At 37.0% G+C, this 22,587-nt stretch overlaps 3 protein-coding genes across 11 annotated transcripts in view; 1 reads left to right on the top strand and 2 right to left on the bottom strand.

The window, feature by feature from the left end:
• The window catches only part of WDR64 (WD repeat domain 64), a 140,410-nt gene extending 139,048 nt beyond the window's left edge, over nucleotides 1–1,362 (bottom strand). Inside the window, exon 1 of the mRNA XM_059078960.2 lies at nucleotides 1,169–1,362. Within this exon, the coding sequence (XP_058934943.2) occupies nucleotides 1,169–1,359 (191 nt within the window). The 5' untranslated portion in view covers nucleotides 1,360–1,362. The remainder of the gene's footprint in view (nucleotides 1–1,168) is intronic.
• CHML (CHM like Rab escort protein) overlaps nucleotides 1–22,587 on the top strand; it is a 261,691-nt gene that overhangs the window by 207,651 nt on the left and 31,453 nt on the right. The window contains exon 1 of one of the 9 annotated variants that reach the window (XM_067030679.1): nucleotides 4,581–4,600. The exons of the other annotated variants lie outside the window; for them this stretch is intronic. The gene's annotated coding sequence lies outside the window, so the exon portion shown is untranslated. Of the gene's footprint in view, nucleotides 1–4,580; nucleotides 4,601–22,587 lie in introns of those variants that run through there. 9 annotated transcript variants of the gene reach the window in all.
• Nucleotides 1,896–22,587, bottom strand: part of LOC136793499 (WD repeat-containing protein 64-like) — a 40,968-nt gene continuing 20,276 nt past the window's right edge. Inside the window, exons 3-7 of the mRNA XM_067024548.1 lie at nucleotides 10,379–10,478; nucleotides 7,794–7,897; nucleotides 4,787–4,816; nucleotides 3,423–3,533; nucleotides 1,896–1,937 (exon numbers count right to left, since the gene is read on the bottom strand). Coding sequence (XP_066880649.1) covers nucleotides 1,896–1,937; nucleotides 3,423–3,533; nucleotides 4,787–4,816; nucleotides 7,794–7,897; nucleotides 10,379–10,436 — 345 coding nt within the window. The 5' untranslated portion in view covers nucleotides 10,437–10,478. The remainder of the gene's footprint in view (nucleotides 1,938–3,422; nucleotides 3,534–4,786; nucleotides 4,817–7,793; nucleotides 7,898–10,378; nucleotides 10,479–22,587) is intronic.

The raw sequence follows: 22,587 nt of genomic DNA, 5'->3' as shown, positions 1-22,587 counted from the left end.
AATTTACATATAAATATATTACACATGTATGGACATATTTATAAAATATGTAATTATATTTATATAATTTATATTATATCACACATTTATATAATACCTGAATTATTTATTTAAATGATTACTTATTTAAATTAATCATTCCCCTATTGTTGGACACTAGATATTTTATTATTAGAAATAATGCTGTGATAATCATACTTATATTTTTAAACACATGGAGATCACAGGTCTCAATGTATAAATGTTTATTAAGACACCTGATGCATCTACCCAAACTGCTTTCCAGAAAGGGGTTAAACTCATACTTTCACCACCAGCAGTATGTGAGAATGCCCATCTCACAGCATCATACCCTTTAATCTGTTCTAATTTTATGTGAGAAGTTGTATATGATTATAAGTTGTACTTCTTTGATTAATAAAAAGGTTGTATTTAGTATAAAACTTGTATTTCTGCTTATAAAAGTAATATATGTCTTACTCTAAAAACTTCAAAAACACTACAATTATAAAGCAGACAATAGAAATCACCCATAACCTCATCAGTTGGAAACTGTTATTAGCATTCTTGCCTGATGATCAGTTTGAAATGTTTATTGACTGCTGTGTGGGCATGTGTGTGAATTATTTGTTCATCATCTTTGTCAGTTTTTATCTTGAGAAATTATTGTTTTTTAATTGAATTCTAAAACCTATTAAAGATTATTAACCCACTGTCTGTCATATTTGTTATACATATTTATCCCAGTTTGTTATTTACTTTCAAAATGTTATCTTTTGATGTATATAGTCAAATCTATCAAACTTTTTCTTTGAATTCTGTATCCATTGCTTTTATGTTTAGAATCGTCTTCCATATTTAAGTACTAGTAAACTGCAATGTATGTCTTTTACATTTTTTTCATGATTTAATTTTTCACTGAACTCTTTAATTCATTCAAGTACCTATAGATTTTCATTGTCAATAGCACTTAAAATAGGAATTTCAGTTGCTAATTTTCCTGTCTGTCTTCCCTATTATACTGGAAGTTCCTTGAGGTAAAAAACATTTCTTTTTCAGCTTTGTATTTAAAATCTCTACCATGGGGTCTGGCATATTATTTTCACTACATAAATACTTGAACAATGTCTATACTAAAACAATTGGACTATTCCCTTAATACCCTTACCTTTTAAAGTTCTTTGAGTCTAACACATGATTTTGTAATTTTTGAGGGGATTTTGCCTTCTTGAGTCCAAAGTCATCACTATTTACTGTGAATTTGTTCACAAAACCACCATCATCCCCCAAGAGGATGTCATCTCCACCGAGCTGGTCAGGCAGAGACACTACACACACACAGAGGAGGCAATGATCCATAGGTTTTATGACAAAATAGTTTTCCTAGAAACAGAAGAACACTTTTAATAAGTTATTGTGTTGCTCTAAATATCTAAATATTAAATTTAAGTATTGCTCTTATTATTTGATAAGATTTTACTTTCTAATGTTTCTCATTTTAGATATTCCCACAGTTAAAGGAACTTGAACAAAACAAAGTTAACTACATAGAAGTTAACAAATTAACTTCTCACTGTGAGTCCAACATTGTGCTTTGGGGTGTTTTGTGGGGAAAAAGTGTGAGGTATCTGTCTCTAGCTCAATAAATAATGAGATTTTTCTGATGTATTACTGTGAATATTCCTTTCTTGAATTCGTAAGGCAATATTAACAGGAAGCATTAAAAAGTTCAGGTGTTAAAAGACCATTGAAATAAAAATGGATGGTAAATAGGAAAATCTAATATCAAAGTCCCAATTACTTTACAACGAGAAAAATATCCTAACATCTACATTTATCCAGAAATATTCAGCAAGCATTTATCAAGCTGACTCTATACTATTGAACTGGGTTCACTAAACTATATGGCCATTGTTTTCCTGGAACTTAGTTTCTACCTAAGGAGAAGAAAAAAGTATTGTAAAATTTTTAAATTTGTTTAAAGTGAGACTTGAACATATTTAGAGGTTCATTCAGTCTTTCAACAAATATTTATTGAGCACCTACAACATGGCAAGAACCATTCTAGGCATGGGATTATGGTGATGAACAAAAGTTTCTGACTTTGTGGAGCTACTGTCCTAGTCGGGGGAGACAGATGAATTAAACAGATAATTCCAGATAATGGGATGTGCATTTGAAAAAAAATAAGCCAGAGAGCTGTGATAAAGAGTGACTTAAGAGGTCATTTTGGGTCCCATGGTCAGGGAAGGTGACCTTGGACCTGGGACCTGAATTTGTTGAGAGGAAGATTCAGAAGAGGTTGAAAAGAAGGATCCTAGGAGAAGAGATTAATGTCAAAAAAGATAGAAAGGGAAAAGGCTATGGAGTCTTGTCCTGGACAAGGCAGGAGGGGATGGGGAGTGTCAGATACAGGGGGTGTGTCAGATATTTTGTCTTTAGAGAGAGGAAGGAAGAAAGAAAGGAAGTAGTGTTGTATTCTTAGAGAAGATGCTTTCAATGAATTGGAGGCTTCTATGAGATTGAAAAGCAAGAGTGAAAACAGGAGAGAGCGGAAAGGAAAATAAGTTGTAATCAAACTATATGACATGAGATAGTGACACATCACATAATAAAATACATTAAGCAAACAGCTGCCTTCTTTAAAATCATCTTGGTATCATTAGTTGGCCAATATTGTGGACAAGAATAGGAAATTTACTATTTTACTGAGACTAGTATGGCACAGAGGAAGGTTAAGTTATTTGTTAATCCTATATGTCCTTCAAAGTCAGCCTGCTTCCTGAGGGCATTTTTTTAATAACCCCAATGCTTAGTGATCTCACCTCTCCCTGAGTACCTGTTCCTTTTTACTGTATAATTTGCTGTACCATTATATTATATATTATGTTTGTTTGTGAGAGTCTTCAAGACTGAGTTTTGTTTGAGTGTAGGGAACATGTTCATTATTTCTATATGTCTATAGATGCTCAATAAATATTGTAAATTGGTTAAGTGGTAACATATCACTAACTGAGGGGATTAACATTAACATCTGCCCATTAGATTTTTTTGCCAGGATTAGGCATTTGATCTTAGTAGTTTTCTTGCCAAATGAAGCTGGACTGAAGAGAAAGGCTTTGAACTGGTTAACATGAGCATAACCAAAAAGATAATATGTGGATTCAGAGAAAGGTATAAAAGAAGAAAGGAACTAATCATTCTCTCTCAAAAACAAAACAAATTAAACATACACTAAATGGAAAGAATGTTCCCTTTTAATTAAGACTCACAGAATATTGATGCTGGACTTGATTATCTTAGTTAAACCCCCTCATTTTATATATGAGGAAACTGATGTTCAATAGAGAAAGTGTGTTGCTCGTTTCCTCCCAGTATGGAAACCACAATCCAATTTCTTTGAGTATCTCTTGGCACAGTACCTGGCTGCTCCCTTGAGCTTTATAATCCCAGACAATAATGGTCCTTTCAGTAGTAGCAACAATTCGTTTCAGCTGAGAGAGGTAATCGCAACCTGTAATCCAGGAGGTATCCTGATAGAAAAGCACAGGATTGGCATGTTGTGTTTTGGAATATATTGTGTTTTGTTCTATCACACAATGGTGGCTACTAAAAGAACAGATTACTTACATTAAAAGCCCCATTTTGCCTCCTTATTTGCAGAGGAGCCACACAATGTCTCTCTTTGATGTCCTGAGAAGAGGCTCCCATCTTTTTCCCTTTCACCCTCAGCCTGAGTTTCTCAGCACCATCATCTGGAGAATGACACAGCTAGTGCCTGGTGCAGCTCCCTGGAAGCACACAGCCACTGACCAAGCCGTCATCTTTATGCATTGTTCTTTTACATGAGAACACTTCTGCACAGGAACTCAGTGGGACTAGATTTAGGGCACCGATTAAGTGAGTTTTCTGGCCCTGTCCTCATGCTTAAATTTTTTAGCTGGAAAAGACCTTGGTGGTCATCTGGTCAGTGATCAAGTTGAGGTCAGTGAGTCTGCCTTGTGCTTTCCTAAAGTCACCAGATTGGCATGGCTAGGATCCGTAATATCTCTGACAACACACTACTTTACGAGAACAATGGCTCCCATTTGTGAGTGTCTCCTGTGCCAGAAACTGCTGCCTGTGTTTCAGGCATGCCCTTGAATCTTCTGTAAAACCCGTTAGGAATTTTAAGAAAATTTAAGAAACGGAGGCTCAGAGACTCCTCTGCATGGCACCCTCAGTGCATTTCAGTACATACAAGCAGGATGAAAGTCAATCATTCTCCATCTCTCATAAAGCCACGGTGGGATTCTGAGAGCAAGTCACCATAGCTTTATAATATCTGCCACAAGATTACTGTTCCAGTTAGCAATATGGATTAAATAAATTACAATACTGCACTCAAGTTTTTTATGCTGTTTTCAAGTTTAGAATAAAATGTTTTCAAATAATTTTCACTGGCTATTTTCTTGTTCTCACAACATGGGTTTTGTCTGTTTTTTTTACTTTCCTCAATAGTGAGCACTTAGAAAAACAGGCGAAGATTTTAAATTGAAGCTTCCAAGGAATTGTCAGTTTCCAAGCAATTCTCTACAATCAAATTAACTCAGAAAGCAAGGTCTGTCTCCTCTTTGCTGTTGCTCAAGGTTTAGTTTGTATCCTAGTCAATAAAGATAAAGCTACAGTCTATGAAAACCTCTTATTCTCAGAGTGTATTCAGGCTCTTCATCGAGATTTTGATTAGTTATGGAGGAACCATCATCAATCAGTTTAACTTCATTAGGAATTTTTTTTAAGTACTTACTGTAACATTGGTGCTGGTCTGAACTCTCATCTGTAAGAAAAAGGAAGAGAATAATGATCCCCAGTTGGCACTACAATTAAAGATGAAAATGCTGGCTCTAAAGCAACACAGTATCTCCTTGGTTAATCTCACTTATCATTTCTACCTTCTGTTAGTCTCCTTGTTCCTTCTGCCTCTGAAAAATCTAGCTATGTAAAATAATGCACTGTTTGCTTTGGGCAAGTTTATGTTTCTGTGGCTTGTCTTTAAGCCTGGTCACTATGCTCTTAGGCTTAAACTTTATTAGTTATTTTGTTCCTTCTATTTGCAAACTGCCTCACATTCTTTAGCTATTCAGAGCAACTTTCGATACCAAAAATTGGGACTGCAAAATAATACTAACAGCAATGGCAAGAATGGTAAACAGGTCAATATGACTATAGATTGATACAGAAAAAAGAACTTTTCATTTGAGTTATCTCTCAAGTTACTGAAATTTAAGAAAATTCTATCCAGTGGGCTTTCTCTTTTATTCAATAAATATGTATTGAATGAATATCATATCCTAAGTACTATGCTGGTTGAGAATCATAGATTTATCCAAGCAGAACTAGTATGTATTACTTGAACAGCCTCTTATACCCTTAAAGCATGTTAAATGCTCCCAAGGTAAAGGTTAGTGTTTGAAGTATATTAATGACCTAGTTTCTTTTTCATGCTCTAATGGTCTTGGGGAAAGTCTAGAAAATGGCTTCCCAGAAGAATGGCTCATGTGAAAAGGAGAGAAAGCAAATTGAGGTTACTAAAACTGTTAGTTGTGGTCAGCACCGACTGTCTTTCATCTGAAGAGTTCAAAAATGCTTTTCCAACCGGGACTTTTTTCTAGATGGAACAAATAAAGGGCTCAAAGAAATTCCTCTTCTATTTCTCTATCTCTATCTTTAGTGGAAGTCAATTGTTTAAAATTCTCTTATCTGCTCTAAAATTTTCATAATCCTTATAGATACCTTCTGAATTTTTTAAATCTAGCCTTTTTCTAGGAACTTTTATTAATGACATTTACAGTCTACATCACCAAGTCCTCCGGTGAGCACCATGAAAATCCTTAAATGTATTTATTCTACCTCAGATAGAGCCTAAACTGTGGGTGTAAGATATTTTGCATTATTAATGGCTATCTTTTTTTTTTTTTTTTTTTTTTTGCTGCATTGGGTCTTCGTTTCTGTGCGAGGGCTTTCTCTAGTCATGGCAAGCAGGGGCCACTCTTCATCGCGGTGGGCGGGCCTCTCACTATCGCGGCCTCTCTTGGTGCGGAGCACAGGCTCCAGACGCGCAGGCTCAGTAGTTGTGGCTCACGGGCCTAGTTGCTCCGCGGCATGTGGGATCTTCCCAGACCAGGGCTCGAACCCGTGTCCCCTGCATTGGCAGGCAGATTCTCAACCACTGCACCACCCTGGAAGCCCAATGTCTATCTTTTAATAAATTATTCCTGTGACCTACCCTGCCAAATTACTTTTCTCACAGAATGTACCATCCTATTTTTAAGGCATGCAGCATTTAAAATACTGTTTATTCCTGGAGTACCAAATCTTTAAATAGAAACAGATGGTGAGCATCTGCATGTTTGTGAGTATACATGTGTGCACCTACAAGCATGTGTGAGTGTGTGTGTGAGTGTGAGGGAGAGAGAGAGAGAGAGACATATCTGGAAATATAATGCCCTCTCACTTATTTCACATAATCCTGAACTATTTCATTATGAAGATCATAATTTTCCTCCTCACTGTTTTTCTTTAGATACCATGTTAGTTCTATCTTTGAGGAAATAAAGGTAAAAAATGAGAAGGGAATTAATGCATTGAGAAAAGAGTGATCGAGGAAGGTTTTCACACTTCAATGAGGCAAATCCATTTTTATTTTCACATTATTTGTTCATAATTGTAATTGCCAACATTTACTAAGTGCTTACAGTGATGTTAAGTGCTTTATGTTGATTAACTCATGTAAACAGCACAACTACCTAGGGAGGGATATTCCCTGGTTTGGATGAGAAGGAACTGGGGCCTGGAGATAAAAAGTAACGTGCACAGCTGGCGGCGTGGAGGCAAAGCCAGTCTCCACGTCCGTGCTCAGAATCTTCTACTGCACCTCTGGGTGCAGGCCACCCTCTCTGACACGATCTGGCTGCCTGTGATGGAAATCACTGACAGGCCGAAAATTATTGTTGAAATTTTAATCCTGTGATGATTATTTTAAATAGATTTTATTTGTATAAAGCTTGCCTCTACTTGGAAATAAACTAATAATTGGACCAATTTTTTGATATTTAACACCAAACATTTATTTTCATGGCGAAATACGATATAGATGATATCACCATACATTCCATGAAAATCTCTCAGATTTTGAAAATAGAACTCCAAAACATAAATTTAGAAAGAAATGACAATAATAGCAATGTCTTAAAATGTTTCCAACATTCATTATCTCATTTGACATTCACTACAATCCTCCGAGGGAAAGGAGACTGATCCCATTGTCTTCATTTTACAGATATGAAAAAAAGAGATGAAAAGATACAAGTTGGCTCATAAAGTTCCCTACTTAACATCTAGGCTGTTAAAATAGAGGAGCTAGAATTTGAGCCTTTTTTTTTAACTTCAAGTACAAGGTTCTTGTTGGGACCTTTTATTACTTGGTAGTATTATGACAAAATCACTTGGCTTGTGAGTGTTTATGATGTTATCTGAGAAGTTATCCAGGATCATCCTTAATTATGCTGATGCCACATGGTTCAATATGACACCCAAAGGAACAATGCCAAATGCAGTTACCAAAATCTCAAAAACTGCTGTGGGGTTCAGCAAGCTCCTCGTTTTAGTAATACTTGGTTTTGGTTTTTGGAATAACTCTGAAATATGGCTATGGTTTCTGCTGCATCTGATACATAGGCATAATGCATAGACAAAACAAAAGAGAGGAAGGAAGGAAGAAAGGAGGGAGGAAGGAATCCAAGCTTTCAAATTACCTGGCTATTAAAGACTGTTATCAATCCTTTCTGAGAAGCTGTTATTAGTAAATCCAACTGAGGAATCTTGACAATGCATTTAATCACATCCCGTCTTCTAGTACCTGTCGATGGCATAACACTCATTTCAATTCCTAGCAGTAAAGATCCTAAGAGTCACTTGTTAGTTTTATTTAAAAAAAAGAAAAAGGAAACAACCAACTTTTTGCTAGAAAGGCTTTAGTTACTTAAAAATTAAAGTGGAATAAAACCAAAAAATGAGCAACTATTGCTTTTTAATTATCCTTAGAGATAGTAGTCTGACGTTATAGTGCTTTCCAACTAAACATGGTGCATGAATTCCCAGAGAAAATGTAAGATCATACCCCATCCCACCTCCATGTGCACATTTCAGAGAATGAGTTTTCCAAATGTCTTTTAGAATTATTTCTATTTTAAGATCTTCACATCTCAGGAGTTCTTTCTTTGAACTATCACCATGTGATTTACACAGAATAAAAACCTAATACTATCTCAGGCTTTCCAGTACAAAAGAATGAAACTACCTTAATACTGTTATTAAGGCTTTTTTTTTTTTTTTTTTTTTACTTTATGCATTTTGCAAAAAACACTTTCAAGTTTCTTTGCCTATGTGCTGAATGATAAAGCCACACATATTGGGCCTCTTCCCAGGATGATTTAAATCAAGTTTTTATAATTGTAAAGTCTTAGAGAGGAAAAGCAAGTGAACAAATCTCATACTCCAGTATTATCCCCTTAATTCATGCATTCTCAACAGAGAAATTATTGCTCCCAAGGGGGTACAAATTGGTTCTTGGGTGGGGGGGTTGGGGGCTGGCGGTGGTGTGTGAATGAGTTTTACTCTCTGTGTCAAAAGCTCAGATATACATACAGTACATAGACAGATACACAGTATATCTGAGGTATTAAAATGTCTGGGGGTCAGGGGGAAGTAGGTTGAGAGGGGATTTGGGACGAGATTAGAAAAGAAGGTCCAAAAGACTCCTTGGAGGGGTCAATAATGAAAACACAGGCACAGAATATTATCTTATTCCAAGCCACCATCTTTCTCTCTGCTTCAACTCCTTCCCCACTATAGACTACTTTTATCACAGAAACCAGAACATTTGAAGGGTAACTCAGGCCAGGCCTCTCTCCTCTCTGCAGCCTTCTCACAGCTTTCTGTCTCACTCGGAAGTCTTTAGCGTGTCCACAAGTCCTTGGACATCTGTGCCTATGCCACTGTTGCCTCTCTAACCTCATCTTCTACTACTGTCCCCCTACCACTCCACTCCAGCGTGAAGTGTGTGGTTTGCTCTCATATCTCCTTCAGGTTTTCCCCGACTACCCTATTTAAAATCTCTCCAAACCAGCTTCTTCCCACACTCCTGCTTTATTTTTCTCCACAGCCTGCCTACTTTATTATTTTTTCTGTAGCACTTAATTTACTTGTTTGATTTTTTTTACTGTCTATCTCTCCCCGTTAGAATGTAGACTCCATGACATCAGGGATTTATGATTGTTTGTTCATTGCTGTGTCCCCAGCACTTAGAAAGTTACTTGGCCCACAAAGTAGACCTTAACAATTACTTGCTGAGTGAATAAACAAGTTACAGAACCCAACCGCTATCTATAAAGATGGTTTCAAAGTTCTAATTTAGGATGCCAGCAACATGTCTCCCTTACTCACTGGCCACTCTTCACTCAGCGATGACAGAAGCACAGATAGCTCCCTTGCTTCTGTTCTTTGATGATAGTTCCCATGGAGGGGCCCAGAGGTTAGGCTCTGGTGAGGCCTATGGTGGGGCTAAGAAAGGGTCAAAAACAAGGGTGGGTTTTGCTTACAAAGGACTGGGTTTTTCTTTTTTCTTTTTAAGGAACACCAGATTTGACCTAGACTATGCCCTTCATCTCAGAATTTTCTATGAAATGCTGGAGGACGGGGCAGATTCCGGGGTTTGCCTTTCCTCACCTTGGACTTCTCCCTCCCTGTAGGGAAGAAAGGAAAGAAAACCCAAGCTGTCAATAGTGGAGAGGGAAATGAGTTCCTGGGGTCCAGTTTCAAATTTTAAAACAAATGACATATGTAAACTGGAGACCTCTTAACCTGAGGTAACACTCCTCTGTGATTGGCCCAAATTCACAGTTTTAGAGGTGTAGGGTTAAACCTCCATAAGATAATTAAGGGTGAGAACATGGGAAAGAGTTCTCATAAGTGAAAACTTGAAAATTCAATTTTAAGAATATTTATTTTTAAAAATGTGATCCATTTGGTACCAAAGCATGCATTATTGAGGTGACATTGTAGAGAGCTTTAACTTGAGATCTGAACCTCTTTAGGAAAATGGGTATTTCCCTCCCTAACATTCCTTCCTCAGTGTCCTTCAGAGCAATGATATTTCCAACTCAACTGCAAGTTTCTTCCGATATTGCATTTGAAACTGTCGCTCCCCTTTCTTGTTATAAAGTATTGATCAAGTAAATAAGATGAAAAATGGTTTAATGGAAATGTTATATTCCCAATATTTATTTTTGAGAAAATATTAAAACTCACATTAATCTGTTAGGGAAATTTAAATGATCACCTGAAATTACAACTCGTTGTTTTCTAGAAACGAGGAAAACCAAATTTTCTTCATCCATTCGGGAAGTAGGAGAATCTTCGTCAGAGAAGTATCCAAAGATCTAAAATCCCAAACAACACATATAAACATGCACAATATCTCAGAAATGGCTGTAAAGTAAGAGATTTAATGTTGGTTGAATTTGAAGTCTTAATTTGGATTAACAATCAACAGCTTGATTTATAAATATCAAGGGGTCCTGATATAAATATCAGAAGGCAGTTTAACGCATTCAACATACCGCAAGCTGCTGGTGCATGATTTTTGAGCAGTCGTTGATTTTTCTTTCTAATAGATAAACTGATGTACTGGGCTGATGTCCTTGCTCAGACTGACCGTTCAATTAGGAGCTGGCACTTGTTTGGAAATCAAATCAGCCTCCATCAGACAGGGTCTCAGCTGAGAATCCTGACAATGAACTTGGCCACTCTCAAATAACTATTCCTCCCCTTTTTCCATAAATCTTCCTGGACAAGATTTTTCATTCCTTTTTAGGGGGAATTTTGGAATTTTACTGTTCCAAATCCTAGCCTCCAGGTGTTGCAGGAAAATTAATTACTATGAAAGGATATCTTGAAGTAAAAAAGTGCATTTTGTTTGTGAATAAATTGTCAGATTATGTAATTCCAAGGAATTTGAAAAATAAGATAGCTGTTTTTCAGTTGTCTATGAATAAGCAGAAATAAAGTCCTTAGAAGTTAATGACACACTGTATTTCTTGTAAACTTGAGACTAGTTGGTGCTTGGTAATGAATAAACAGAATGAGCTTCTGAAATTCAAGTGTGTATGAGACCCACCGGGATCCTGCTAAAGTGCAGTTCTGACTCGTAGGCCTGGGAGTGTGCATTTCTAAGAAGCTCTCCACGAGGGACCACACTTTCCATATAAAGGACCTAGTGACTAAATGAGTCAATTGAAAATAAATCAAAACCAACTATATATCAACTATAAATGTTTTAATAACATTTATCTATTTTGATGCTAGATGATGGCTTAGCATTATATGTTAACATGTCCTTTCATCAGTTGGTTTACAAATGTTACTACTTCCTCCTTTACATTCTCCCACATCCAAACCTAACAAAATAGACCAGCTGCCTTAATAATTTCCTACAATTAGATTTCATTCTTTGGGAAGATCAAGATTACCAAAGACTCTCTTGTATTTTCCATTTTTCTTCCCACCAGCAAAAGCAGTATTCAATTAAAAGCTTAAGTAATTTACTATCTTCTCAGAAATTGCCGCTAATTTTCCATGAGTACAGAACCTCTGCATTTAGTATCTAATTACCTCTGAAGGACTGAGAAAAGAGAAAGCAGAGAGCTTTCAATAGATCTCTGTTGGAGCGGACAGGAATCTTTTGTCCCTGCAACTTCCTGTCATCACTCATTGATGCAGTACCCAGTTAATAGACGTGCATTGATCTGCAGCTTAGCTCTTGGGGCCCAGAGTAGGCCAACCCAAAATGTGTGCCAGTGGCATATTGATTATTATGAATTAAAGTTACTTAAGAAACAGCCAACACAAGAGGGACACTCTGATCCTCCTGTCTCCCTGAAAGCAGGAAATAAAGCTTTTGTGTGAAAGGTATACTTCCTTTCACTTTCACATGAAAGGATGTACCAGCCTGCATCTAGAGGTAGAAGGAATACCCTTATTGCCAAAGATAGAGAATTTGTGCTGAGAAGGGAGAAGCCTATATACACAAACCTTATTATTTCTTTAATTTACTACCCCAAGCCCAAACTCTGTTATATTCTTTACTAATGGGCACCCCACACCTAAATTTCTTTGTCCTCTCAATTCCTCACAAATTTATTGTTTCTTTGTCTAAAAAGTACAAAAAGCTGCCTGCTTTGGCCACTTCTTAGATCCTATTTCTGTGGGACATCCATGTGCATAAATTAAAATTTGTTTCTTTTTCTCATGTTAATCTGTCTTGTGTCAATTCTATTGTTAATCCAGTCACAAGAACTCAAGAGGAGTAGAGGGGAAAATTTCCCCCTCTCCAACATTCTGTATCATTTAAAAAAAATGTTATTGAAGTATAGTTGATTTACAATGTTGTGTTAATTTCTGCTGTAGAGCAAAATGACTCAGTTATACATATATATTCTTTTTCATATTCTTTTCCATTCTGGTTTATCACAGAATATTGAATATAGTTCCCTGATATTCTGTATCATTTGAACCCACAATACAGCCTTATGGCAAAAGCATGCACTGTGGAATCAGACAGTCCAGTGTTTGAGTTCAGGCCCTCCAACTGACTGGTACTTAGAACTTGGATAAATACATTTATCTCCTTAAGTCTCAATTTTCTCATCAGCAGCATAAAAGGTCAAACTTCTGAGGGCTTTTTTTTAATGGTGGTTAAATGATGTAACGTGTGTAGAGCATTTCACACTGTGTCTGGAATATAATAATTGTTTTTAAAATATTAGCTATAATTATCATTAGAAAGCCTAGATTAATAAGGTCTCATGGAAGAGAGGAAAAAAATCAAATTATATCAAGACCATAACCACTAATGAGAAAATTATGCTCTCTCTGGAGATAGTACTTTATTTTATTTTATTACATTTTTTCTTTATGTGCTTCAAACTTTGGCTTTTTTGACATTTTTTAAACATCTTTATTGGAGTATAATTGCTTTACGATGGTGTGTTAGTTTCTGCTTTATAACACAGTGAATCAGTTATACATATACATATGTTCCCATATCTCTTCTGTCAGCCCACTTGGGAATGGAAACGTTTCTTCTAAAAGAAAAAGACTAGTCAGATAGGTACTGCAGTAAGTTGATGTGTGTGGAACCTCACTGGGAAAGATTTATATGACTCCTCAGCAAGTCAGAACTAAGAGGGAAATTCAGCCTCTTGCCCTTCCTCATTTATCAAGTCCCTGCAGCCTTCGCTTCCTTTCTTACTCAGTTTAGAATCTGTGGTCTGTCACTTCAATTCCACATTTCCACCATCCTCCATCCTTTTCTACCACTGCATTGGCCTGGCCGGAAACCCAACTCTTAGTTGGGTGCAAGGAAGCCAAATGCTGGTCCTCTTTGCACGCCAATTACTGTGGCTGATCAGCCACAGAAAAAGTCTCCCAGCCCTATGGATGGGGCCATGAATCATTCACGAGCTCCAGCCTCCTGGGGCTTCAGTGCCACCCAGCCATCATTCCTTGCTTCCCTGGGTGATCTTGTATTACATTGTCCACGAAAGCAATGTCAAAACTTCTCCAGTCTTATCAAACATGTGCTGCTTGTTACTCTTAGCAGCTGGCTTCATTTCCTACTTCAGATGAGAGTAGAAGTCTCCATACAAGAGCTTTCTTAGCATTTCCTGCCACCCTATTCAAAAATTAACCTGGTTTTGGATTCATTCTTTCTTCTCTTCTCCCTTTTAAAGGAAGATGTGTTTCTCCTTTCCTAGACTCATTCCTCCACGTATTCTTTGCAACTCATCCCCTTTCATCTTCAGAGCTTGGCTCTTTTTTTCCCCTCAGTATCTTCTATCTCTCCCTTTCTACTGCCTTCCTTTCAGCAAGCTGGAATCTCTCTCATCTTAAAAACAAAAATACAGGGCTTCCCTGGTGGCGCAGTGGCTGAGAGTCCGCCTGCCGATGCAGGGGACACGGGTTCGTGCCCCGATCCGGGAAGATCCCACATGCCGCGGAGCGGCTGGGCCCGTGAGCCATGGCCGCTGAGCCTGCGCGTGCGGAGCCTGTGCTCCGCAACGGGAGAGGCCACAACAGTGAGAGGCCCGCAAATACAGCAAACCTTCCAAAGGTAATTATAATTATAGACCTTAGTCCTTTTCTTGCTTTTCTCTTCTCCAGCTTCCTACTCCCAATATTGCAACCTCCTTCCATTGCTGTTAAGTTTGGATTCCTCTTGTAGCTACATTTTGCTTTTTGCTGGTTGTAACAACAGACACACTCTTTCTGATCTTTGACAGTCTCCCCTCTGTATTTGTTTCCTATTGCTATGGAAGCAAATTACCACAAACAAAGTGTGTTAAAACAACACTCATGTATTAGCTCATAGTTGCACGGGTTAGAAGTCCAACATGGGTCTCACATGGCAAAATCAAGATGTCAGTAGAGACGCATTCTTTACTGAAGGCTTGGGGAAGAGGCTGCTTCTAAGCTCATTCAGGTGCTTGGCCCGAGGTCCTCATTTCCTTGCTGGCTGTCAGATGGGGCTGCCCTTACCTTTTAGAGGCCTCTCTTCAGTCCTACTACATGGACCCCTGCATCTCAGCACAAGCAATGTTACTTAAATTCTCCACATTTAGAATCTTCTGCCTCCTTCTCTTTTTAAGGACTTATGTGATTACATTGGGCCCACCCAGATAATCCAGGACAATCTCCCTATCTTAAGGTAGCTAATTAGTCATCTTAATTGCATCTGCAAAGTCCCTTCACAGCAGTACCTAAATTACTTTGATATTTGATTGGATAACCAGGGGACAGGAATCTTGGGGGCAGGTAGCTGGGGTGGGGGACACCTTTTTAGCATTTTGCCTATCACATCCTCCTTTTATAAATGCAATTCAGTACAGTAAGTTATTTGTGAAAAATACAACAAAAACACCAATATTAGCAGCCAATTTAACCTCAGATAATAGTGTGAGAATTTTCAGATAATAATGTGAAATGACAGAGGGAATTAATATTTCTGCGTTAATGTCCTCTTTGCAAGTTCAAAACTGTCCACTGGGCACCTTTGCTGCCTTCCCAGACGGCACATCAGCCATGCAATCTGTCATACATGTGGTTTACAGTAACATCTATGATAGGTGCCATCCTGTACAACATCTGCTCTTATGAAAATCATACATTTTGCTATTTTTAAGCTTATAGTGACACAATACTACAATGCTTACCATAAACAATTTCCAAAGAACACTAAAAACATTAAATTACTAAAATTTATTGAGGAAAAATTTAAGAGATATTATACCAGATAAACTCCTTCCGAAGAGACAGCTAAAGTTATTACATTTTGAAAGGAAATGTTTCAAATAATGTTTTTAAAGAGGAGAAAATATCTCCTTTCCTGTGATGGGCTATAGCCTCATGGATCTCCAATTTCTCTTTCAGCAGTTTAAATTTCAGTCTAGTAATTGTGACATGCTTAGAGTATTTTATGACTATTAATGTTGCTTTAGAGTATTAATTTTCTTTTAACTCTGTTATTTAAAGGGCTTGCTCCACACATTAATTGATCCATCTTTTTAAGTTCACTTTTTTTTTTAGGATTACATAAGGAACACATGTTCAATGTAGAATATTTGGAGAAAATAAAAAGCAGAGGAAAATAAAAATCAGTAGGCAACTCATTTTTTAACCTAGCCTGGAGCATTCTTTTCCCACTTTTGAAGTCAGCAAATAGTTTTAGATTTATAGTAGTTCATTTTCAATTCACTTTGGGGGAACACAGTTATAGGCATCCCAGATGGTGCTATATGGCTCTTCTTTGAATTAACTGGGTGTGCTCCTGGAAGGAACTTGTTTATGAATTGTCCACTGTAAATTTAGACTAACACACTATTGTAGGAAAAGAAGATTGTATCAATACCAGAATCTTCTACTGACTGGCTTTATAAATTTAAGACAATCACATTTCTTTAGATCTCTTTACATCTAATTTCTCTCACTATAAATTAAAGGGGCAGGTCCAGATGATACTTTAGTTGAGTTCTAAAGTTTCATTATTCTATAAATATCAATTTTTTCAAGTACATTTACATCTAAAACCTAGGAAAAGAAAGTGTACCTTTTTGTGTCGTTGCTACAGCAAAGAGATTTATATCCACAATCAGGTTTGTATGTTTGTGCCAGACTTCAAAAGAATAAACCTAGTTTGTATTACCTGATAAGATTGACTGGCTGATAAAAAAGACTAATTTCATTTCATACTGAAATGAAATTAGTCTTCCAGCATTGAATTTCCATTTTACTGATGACAGATCTGAAGCCCAGAAAGGCTAGGTCACATGGCTTGAAATAGAAATGCCTCTTAGGAGCACTGGCACAGATAGTCTGTGAGGAAAATGACAGAAAAATTTAAAAAAAGAAACTTCCTGCACCATTTTTTCAAAGTTATTCTTCATATAAATACAGTGTGCCAGAGGCTGGTCACAAATTTTTCTAAAACTTGCATATAATTTATAGGAACCCAAGGGATGTAACAGGATAATGTAATTTGAAATTGCTATATAGAGAGGGAGAAAAGCTCAACTCCAAGACTGAAACCAATTGTTTTGTGTGGCTTTAGACAAGTCAGTTAACCTTTCTGTGCTTCATTTTCTTCCTCTTTATTATTGCAATAATATTCTCCTCCATAATCTACATCATGGGGCTGTTGTGAAGATTAAATGAGAACATGCATGGGAGGTTTTTGAAGAAAAAGTAAGATGATCATGATGTTCTAGATGAAAAGGGAAAGAGAAGGAGAAAAAGAAGGAATGGATGAGGGAGAGACTGAGCCTCAATTTCCTCATCTACACAATGAAAAGTCTGAATTTAGTTTTTGTTGTTATTGTTTTTGTTTTGGGGGGGTTGTTTTGTTTTTTTTGCAAGCACAAGAAAGTGCTTTATTTATTTACAATAACAACAAAAATCTGTAGCATAATTATCTTTCCTCAAAACAGATATTCCTACAAAATACACAGAGGCCAAATTCTCAGCTGATGTAGAATTCTATGTAAAAATGAACTATACTGTGTCTCATTTGTTATCATTATGGGACATTTTTAGAGCATTGATTTCCTGAATCGAAGTGTGTAATACAATATAAACAGACTTATGTAACTTCCTGAAAGGCGTAAATTATTGATAGTGACATTCTTAGTGGTCTGAAACTATTGCATTAGAAATTCGAGCACACAAACCACAGAAGGAAGGAAGGAAGGAAAGGAGGGAGGGAGGGAGGGAAGGAGGGAGGAAAAAAGGAAGGGAGAAAGAAAGAAAAGAGAAAGAAAAAAGAACCTCATAAGCTCAGCAATCAGAATTCATTCTCTTTGACATTTGAAACTTGTACCCCAGTAACCCCTTTTCATGTCTATCATGACCTAATTTAGATATTTTCATATATATTTTGCTTTCATATTTTCTCTTTCGATGTCATAATCAAGTACAGATCTAAGTAAAAGACATACTTTTACTTTTCATTTCTTTCAAAAAAGAACATGCTTCGGAAACATACTCCACAGTAGAATCTTCATGCTCATCTACAGCTGTCCAAGGCTTTGTTATTGCTCACCAGAAGTTTGTTAGAGTTTTTCAGTTAACATAAGCAACCTAAAATATTTATAAGAATTATCAAAAATACAAGGTTGTATTGAAATTCAATTACTGGTGTGCTGGGCTATGTATTCGTTTAGCTGTATTAATTCCAAAATTCAGTTTTATTGTAATTCTATTAATTTTTTTCTTCCAGTTTTAGAGATATAATTGATATACAGCACTGTATAAGTTTAAGGTGTACAGCATAATGATTTGACTTACATGCTTCATGGAATTATGACCTAAATACGTTTAGTGAGCATCCATCATCTCATGGATATAAAATTAAAGTAGAAAAAATATTTTTCCTTGTGACGAGAACTCTTAGGGTTTACTCTCTTAACAACTTTCATATGTAACCTACAGCAGTGTTCATTATATTTATCGTGTTGTACATTACATCCCTAATACTTCTTCATCTTATAACTGGAAGTTTGTATCTTCTGACCACTTTCAGCCAATTCTCTCACCCCACACCTCAGTAAACACAAATCTGATGTATTTTCCTATGAGTTCTGTTTGTTTGTTTTTGAAGTATAAATGACCTACAACACTATGTTAGTACCTCTTACACAACATAGAAATTCAGTGTTTCTACACATTTCAAAACAATAACCATGATAAGTCTATTTGTCATCTGCCACCATACAAAGATATTATATAATTATGACTATATTCCCCACACTGTATAATTCATACCTGTGGTTCACTTATTTCGTAACTGGAAGTTTGTATCTCTTCATCTCCCTCACCTATTTCTCACCTCCCCCCACAGCCCTCCCTTCTGGAAACCACATGTTTTTTCTCTGTATCTATGATTCTGATTCTATTTAGTTATATTTGTTCATTTTTTGAGTTTTTTAATTCCACATATAAGTGAAATTGTACAGTATTTGTCCTTCTCTGTCCTGGAGAATGTTCCATGTACACTTGAAAAGAATGTGTATTCTTATATAAAATAGATAAGCAATGAGAACCTACTGTATAGCACAGGGAACTATATTCAATATCTTGTAATAACCTATAATGGAAAAGAATCTGAAAGAATATATATATATATGTGTGTGTGTGTGTGTGTGTGTGTGAATCACTTTGCTGTACACCTGAAACATTGTAAATCAACTATACTTCAATTTAAAAAATAAAATAAAATAAAAAGTTGCAAAAATTTAAAAACAGAATGTGTATTCTGCTGCCTTTGTATGGAATGTTATATATAGACCTATTAAGTTTATCTGGTCTAATGTGTCATTTAAGACCAATGTTTCCATACTGACTTTCTGTCTGGATGATCTGTCCATTATTGTAAGTGGGGTGTTAAAATTCTCCTACTATTATTGTGTTACTGTTAATTTCTCCCTTTATGTCTGTTAATCTTTGCTTTATGTATTTAGGTGTTCCTATGTTGGGTATGTATATATTTACAACTGCTATAACTTCTTGTATTTATCCCTTGATCATTATGTAATGACCTTCTTTGTCTCTTGTTAACAGCTTTGTTTTAAAGTCTGTTTTGTCTAAGTATTGCTGTACTGGCTTTCTTTTCATTTCATTTGCATGGAATATCTTTTTCCATCTCCTCACTTCCAGTCTGTGTATATCTTTAGATCTGAAGTGAGTCCCTTGTAAGCAGCATATATTTTGGTCTTGTTTTTGTATCAATTCTGTATCTTTTGATTGGAGTATTTATATTTATAAATAAATATAACATACACTTATTTTTTTACATTTTATACTTTATAAATATAAATACTTATATTTAAGTAATTATTGATAGATATGTACTTATTGCCATTTTGTTTATTGTTTGGGGGTTGTTTTGTAGGGGTTTTTGTTCCGTTCCTTTGTTTTTAAAAATCTCTTGTGATCTAATGAATTCTTTAACATTATCTTTGAATTACTTTATCTTTTTTGTGCATGTATCTATTATAGATTTTTGATTTGTTGTTAGCCAAACCACATGAGGTTTATATGTAGCAATCTATATCTATATCCAGATAGCTAGACAGATATGTTATTATTTTAAGTTATTGATCTCTTAAGTTTGAACACATTTTAACAAACCTGCATTTTCACTCCCCCTCCCAAGTTTACTGTTTTGGGCATCCTATTTTACATACTTTTGTTTTGAGTATCACTTAATTACTTATTGTGTATAGAGATGATTTTACTATTTTTGTCTTTTAACATTTCTGTTACCTTTATAAGTGGTTGATCTAGTACTTTTGCTGCATATTTGCCTTTTCCAATGAGATTTTTTCCTTTTGTAATTTTCATATTCCTAGTTGTGCCCTTTCCTTTCTACTTAGAGAAGTCCCTTTAATATTCCTTGTAAAGCTGGTTTTGTGGTGCTGAAATTTTTTAGCTATTGCTTGTCTTTTTTCTCTCCTTCAAAGCTGAATAATAGCCTTGCTGGGTAGAGTATTCTTGTTTGTACGTTTTTCCCTTTATCACTTTAAATATGTTGTGTCATTCCCTTCTGGCCTGCAGAGCTTCTGCTGAAAAGTCAGCTGATAGCCTCCTGGGAGTGGTCTTGTGGGTAACTTGTTGCTTTTCCCTTGCTGCTTTTAATATTCTCTCTTACTCTTTAATTTTTGCCATTTTAATTACAGTGTGTCTTGGTGTGGTCCTCTTTGGGTTGATCCTGTTTGAGACTCTCTATGCTTCCTAGACCTGGATGTCTGTTTCCTTCCCCAGGTTTAGGAACGTTTTCAGCTATTACGTCTTCACATATGTTTTCTGCCTGTTTCTCTCTTCTCCTTTTGGGACCCCAGTAATGAAAATGTTAGTACACTTGATGTCTCAGAAGTCTCATAAACTGTTATCATTTTTTAAAATTCATTTTTCTTTTTTCCTTTCAACTTGAATGATTTCTACTACTCTGTCTTTCAGTTTGCTGAACATTCCTCTGTATCATCTACTCTACTGTTGATTCCTTTTAGTGTATTTTTAATTCCAATTGTTGTGTTTTTCATCTCTATTTTGTCCTTTGTATTTTCTAACTCTTTGTTAAACTTCTCACTCTGTTCATCCAATGTTCTCCCAAGTTCTTTGATTATCATTGTGATCATTACCTTGAACTTTTTATTGGGTATATTATTTCCACTTCACTTTAGTTCTTCTCAGATTTTCTCTTGTTCCTTGGTCTGGAACATATTCCTCTGTTGCCTCATTTTGCTCTGTTTTTATTTCTATGTATTTTGTAGGTTGGTTATATTTCCCAGTTTTGGAGAAGTGGACTTATGTAGGAAATATCCTATGAGGACCAATAGCACATTCCTCTCTGGTCTTCAGAGTATATGCTCCAGGGGTACCCTCTATGTGGGTGGCATGGGTCATTCTGTTATGACAGGCTGTCTACTGTGGCTGGCTCCCAGTCCAGTTGGTTGCCAGGCCCTGCCTTGTGTAGAGCCTGCCAGCTGCTGGTGGGTGGCTGGGTCCTGGCTAGCTGGCTGTAAGGACTTAGTGGTCCTGGGGTTGGTATTCACCTACTTATGGGTTGGGTTGTGGCCCAGGGGGTCCCAGGCTTGGTGTATGCCCACTGGTGGGTGAGACTGGGCCCTGGGTCTAGTGCTGACCCACTGGTTGACAGAGCTGGGTCCTGGGGTCTCTGTCTGAGAGGCCTGGGGCTCCCAGAGTTTGTTTTCACCCACTGGTGGGTGAGGCTGGGTCCAATGGCTGGCTGTGGGGTCCCAGGGGTCCTGGGGCAAGTGCTATCCAGCTTGTGGGTGAGGCCATGTCTTGGGCCCTCTGGTGGGAGGGACTGAGTCCTGGGGCAGCTGACATCTCAGGGGATCTTATGGCAGTTGACCTGCTGGTGGGTGGGCCTGGGTCCCTTCCCAGCTAGCTGCTTGGCCTGGGGCATCCCAGGACTGGTGCCAACCGACTGGTGGACAGGACAGGTCCTGCTAATAAGGTAGAGGAAGGATTCCAAAATGGCACTTGTTAGCACTAGTGTCTTCATTATGGTATGTGCTCCCAAAACTGTCTGCTGCCCATGTGTATGTCCCCTCAGTGAGTCCCAGCTGCATCCTGCCTCTCCGGGAGGCTCTCCAAAATCAGAAAGTGGTTATGACCCGTGCTTTTTTCACATTACTGCTTCTGTCCAGGGTTCCATAGTGTGTGAGATTTTATGTGTGCCCTTTATGAGTGGAGTCTTTATTTCCCACAGTCCTCTGGCTCTCCTGAAAGTAAGCCCCACTGGCCTTCAAAAGCAAATATTCTGGGGGCTCATCTTCCTGGTGCAGGACCCCTGGGTGGGGTGTTCACTGTGGGGTTTGAACCCCTTGCTCTTTGGGGAGAACCTCTGCACTTATTATTATTCTCCCATTTCTGGGTAACCTGCCCAGGGGTATGGGTCTTGACTATCCCATGACTCCACTCCTCCTATCCATCTTGTTGTTTCTTCTTTATATCTTTAGTTGTAGAAGATTTTTTCTGCTAGTCTTCAGAAAAAGACATCAGTAGCTGCTCTTTAAATAGTTGTAATTTTGGTGTGCACATCGAATGAGGTAAGCTCAGAACCTTCCTACTCTGCTATTTTGGCCAATCCCTGAGAAATTCTATTAAATCTATAAGTTAATTTGTGGGCCATTTTTTTCTTTACAAATTTAGTCTCCCAATTATTTTCCAGATTTTCTCTTATTCCTTCAGTAAAATGTCATAACCTTATACATTCCTTAGTAGATTTATCCCATAATATTTTCTGCTATTTGTTTCTCTTGCAAATGGAATCTTTTTTTCCTGTTAACTTTATGTGTGTGTTGTAAGGGTTACTGGGGACATTTATGAAAGTTACTGATTCTTGCGTGTTTATCTTCATTGAATTCTGTTGAACTTTCATCTTACTTCTAATAGCTAGCAATGTGATTCTCT

The sequence above is a fragment of the Kogia breviceps genome, chromosome 1 (genome assembly GCF_026419965.1).
Source record: "Kogia breviceps isolate mKogBre1 chromosome 1, mKogBre1 haplotype 1, whole genome shotgun sequence".
Classification (NCBI taxonomy): Eukaryota; Metazoa; Chordata; class Mammalia; order Artiodactyla; family Physeteridae; genus Kogia; species Kogia breviceps.
Note: the sequence above shows the minus strand (reverse complement) of the source record. Positions and strands in the feature narration are given on the sequence as shown.